The sequence below is a fragment of the Pavona decussata genome, unplaced genomic scaffold, assembly GCF_977016875.1.
Source record: "Pavona decussata unplaced genomic scaffold, jaPavDecu1.1 SCAFFOLD_219, whole genome shotgun sequence".
Classification (NCBI taxonomy): Eukaryota; Metazoa; Cnidaria; class Anthozoa; order Scleractinia; family Agariciidae; genus Pavona; species Pavona decussata.
This window is the reverse complement of record NW_028145624.1, coordinates 1,085,001-1,089,084: the sequence shown is the minus strand read 5'-3', so window position 1 is coordinate 1,089,084 and position 4,084 is coordinate 1,085,001. Positions and strand designations below refer to the sequence as shown.

The following is a 4,084-nucleotide window of genomic DNA, read 5'->3' as shown; positions in this document are numbered from 1 at the left end:
AACATTTTTGAACATATTCAGTGGAGAGGTGAATAACTCGGGTGCTTACAAATCCGTTTGAAGAATTGTCTCGCTCACCTCTACGAAAGAAATGATGTTCATTCAAAACTTCTACGTACGCTCCCCTTGGAAGTAATAAGAGATACAAATATATTCCCAAACACGCATTCAAACACAAAATAGCTTTTACTGATAACATGCCTTTAAATGATAAGTTGCACAGCCCTTTTTACGTTAAATCAAACCTAACCCTAAACTCTCATATCGAGAAAATTACGAAGGAATCGCAGCGGTTTATACTGAAACACCGGTACCTGTCCGTAGTGCTCTCTGTACTCAAATTCATTTTAACCCATCATGTCAACATATCATTTGACAGACAAATCTCTTTACACACGGGAACAAACTTTCGGTAATACAACTTCAATATTTTACAATTAAAATTCATAATTCAAACGTTCTGTGTTCCAATATTTGTCTCAATAAGATTCATACCTGTTTTTCTTTCACCTATAAGATACAATTATAACGCGTCACAAACAACTTGATTTCGTTTCATTGGGGCCTGGTATTGTACCTCGGGGCTTGATATTGCTGTGTCGAATAATATTACGACATCGGGGCTTGTTATTGTTGCCTGCGTAACAAAAAACTTGATTTTGTTTCATTGGGGCCTGGTATTGTTCCTCGGGGGGCCTGATATGGGGGGCCTGGGATTGTAGGGAACGTTCCAAACCCTGCTAGAAGATTGCCTAACCTGATTACGGACTTCGACTGAACATCACTACACTCTTCAGTATACTTTCTGAGAAACACATTGTTCCGAACTTTTGAAACACACTAGCGAACCGTTCCTTCTTTGTAGAACTGAAGACTGTGTACAGCACGCAAGAAATACAATTGTTTCGCCATGTTCCTGTTGTGGAAAACATTGTCGACAGCTCTCCTTGGTCTGGTGCTACTCTATAGCAAAGCAGTCTCTTCCATGTGCCCAGGTAAATGTCTATGAACCAAAATCATTTTTATCAAGTTTTGTCTGCCCGCGATTAGTAATCAGTCGCCATACGCGAAACTGGTAAGTAGTCGTGTTCTGATCAGGTTATGATTTTAAGAGGCTGTGGGATGCGTATATGTTTCTGAAAGGCCGTTTATATATGTGTAATTTGCCTTGTTGACCCGGCGCATCAAAGCTAAATTACACAGTAACCGAACCGCAACCACTGTTAATGCAGAGAAAGCCGCCCTGAATAGTTAAGACAAGAATATAAGCCATAGAATATATAGGTTTATTAAAAACTGGTTATAATACAATACCGCGGATTTGACTGGCTTAACTGCCATGAAATATGAGCCATTATACCATGCCCGAAAAATAGCTTCCATTAAGTTCTCCTCTGGTTGTTCTCTGGCTTGCAAAGCCAAATCAGCGAGATCTAGTAATATTACTTGATTGCTTTTAATTTTTGTTCCACTCACGCTTGTGGCATATGGTATGATTACAGCCATTGGCCTCTTTGCAGTGTCTTTGGCTATCTATATCATATCATATCCAACCTCTCCAACGCGCGCGAGTGGAATAATTGTAAATTAATTTTTCCCAGTGAATTTCTTCCTCAGCCTTCTCTGTGATCTCTAAATCTCTATTTTGCCAAGTACAATATATGACGAAAATCTGATCTGGATAAATATTGACTGAAGGGGTTTAATATGTGATTAGGTTCGTGGATCGGAGTTGATTTCTCCAGTATCAAACTAAGCAACAACCTAGTATCTGAATTTCAATTACTGGGCTGAGTTCCCTGTTACAGCTGGCTGAAATTAATGCTGGGATAGTGAATTAATAACGAAAGGAGCGGTAGAAGAGTTACTTCACTTCGAATTTTTAATTTTCATTTTGCGAATTATATAATATGTGGTAAAAACAACCGGAAATTCTTCAAGCTTACCCCCTTTATCGGCTATTATATTTGGCACAACTCGTGTCCGGTAATATTGCCGACCCATTCTCGTTTCCATGCAATCCAAGTTTCAAAGTTGGCAATACTCTCAAACTTTGTCATTAATTTATAAATATTGAGTAACCCTGGCCTGGCTCCAGAGGCCAGAGGCCCGTTGTCTAAACAAACAAAATACGCCTCTATTAGTTTGAAATGTAATGCAGCTTTCATTACATTGTTATTCTCAGACCACCTCAAAGTACAGAGACACCCGACAATCGAGAACACTTAAAGCGGCAGAGTCACCTATTTTTAGTGTCCTTTATAGTTTTGTATCGGTCGAGATGTTAAAATAATAGTTGACAAATAACTCCACTAGTGCACAGAAACTAGTATGAATTATCTTTGCCAACTGATGGCTACGATGGAAATGGATTGCAACTTGTAAAAAATTGGCCAATTTTTTCAATTTCTTCCTGCATATTTTGGAGAAATCGCGAAAAAACTTATTGTAGATTATTCTTCCTTAGTGAAATCACTTATTAATTAATAAATTTCTCACGCTGCTCAAAGAGCAATTTCGTATTGTACAAAAAAGGGTCTTTGTCAAATACTTGTGTAGTCTTGACCAAAATACAGCCAAATCTCCGTGACTCACTGTGCCCCTTTAAAACAAAATACTTTGGAAAAATGTCTCCTGTGAGTCCCAGGTAGTTTTGTGTCCTTTCAAGGATATATTTCTGTAAGCTAATGCAGATTGACCTATCGGATGCTTTAGCTGCAGAGAGTTTTATGAAACGGAATAGTATTTCCCGGCGTATTTACGAGCTGTTGATGGCTTTACGAAAATGCTAGCTCAGCTACCCTGTTTTGTTCCTTTTTTTCAGGTTTTTGGCAGTTTATTTAATTTATGTATTTCAGCGGTCACGCTTTATGATTTTGTCCGCTGACTTTTAACCTAAACCGTTGGAAATTTGCCTCTTTTCCTAGCCAAAGAATTTCCCTTTTGTCCTAGTTTGTTTTCACTTTTCTTTTGTTTATTCATAAAGTCTGGAACACAGCATTAGCCCTGTTGATATCGTTAGGAAAATGTAGCCTGCGTAGCAAGGCACGTTTCCATTTGTTCGGGTGGTGATTTTTCGCTGTTTGACCGCGCAGAAATTGGGAAGAGAGCAGTAAACTCTACGGAAACGTTTCCTTCGTGGGTTAGGGTATATATAAAAAAAAACGATCACAGTTACTACCCTGAAGAACAGACGTTTATTTAGCCAAGCGCGGAGCACAAGGCCAGTCATTTGTAATTTTGTTTCCCTCTCAACTCGCGCTCCGCGCTTGTGCCTTGGGCTTCCAAGCACTTGGCAAAATAAAGACCTGTTATGCGCCTGTTATTTCCATCGTTTAAGTATCGATTACTTCTTAGAACTTATTCTTTCAATATATCACTCCAAAAAGTTTTGTTTTCTTTCTGAAAACGGCATATTACAGTCTTGAAACGTATAATCAACATGACCGCAAATTTAAAAGCCTTCTTTCTCGGTCCTAGTTAGACCTACAAATATACGCGCAAGTAATGGATTCTGATTGGGCCGTTTTTGTTGGAGTTCCAAATTATCCCTTCTAGGAGAGAACAGAGTTTAATCCAGGTTCATTAATTATTCATTACAATTTGTGACCACGATGAGGGAAAAAAAATGATACCCGACCGAAAACTTGCCCCGTAATAATACATCATTCTCAGGAATAAAGAAGTATACTAAACTTAAAATTGAGAAAGGCAGATACAAGCTACAAGCAAATTAGTGTCTTTCATAAAAGTATGAGCTCAACGAGAGCTGCTTTTGACCATATCTTCTTAAATTGTTTGCCACAAAGAGCGCAAAACAACTGTATGGGAAGCTAATACTTATTGCTGATCAGTATCAAATTTTTCCTTGTAATATCAAAGCGGTCATGAGCCTCAGGAGTTGAATAAGGATTTTATTGTTCTTTTAATAACTTCTCCCCAGTATTTTCTAACAAAAAATTCGGGACAAGATTTTTTTTACAGCCTACAAACAATAGACCAATTTCGGTATATTAAAATTCTAGTTTGGCCTAGCTTCTCTTGTCAGACATGAATATTAATATATATTTTTGTATTCCCGTGG

The 4,084-nt window shown here is 38.1% G+C and overlaps 1 protein-coding gene across 3 annotated transcripts in view; it reads left to right on the top strand.

Annotated features, from left to right (window-relative positions):
* The first annotated feature begins 717 nt into the window (after positions 1-717).
* LOC146459416 (fibroblast growth factor receptor 2-like) overlaps positions 718-4,084 on the top strand; it is a 17,095-nt gene continuing 13,728 nt past the window's right edge. For 2 of the 3 annotated variants that reach the window (XM_085089559.1, XM_085089555.1), the window contains exon 1: positions 723-995. In XM_085089559.1, the coding sequence (XP_084945685.1) occupies positions 911-995 (85 nt within the window). In that variant the 5' untranslated portion in view covers positions 723-910. Of the gene's footprint in view, positions 996-4,084 lie in introns of all 3 variants that reach the window. The other variant, XM_085089556.1, reaches the window with a different exon arrangement.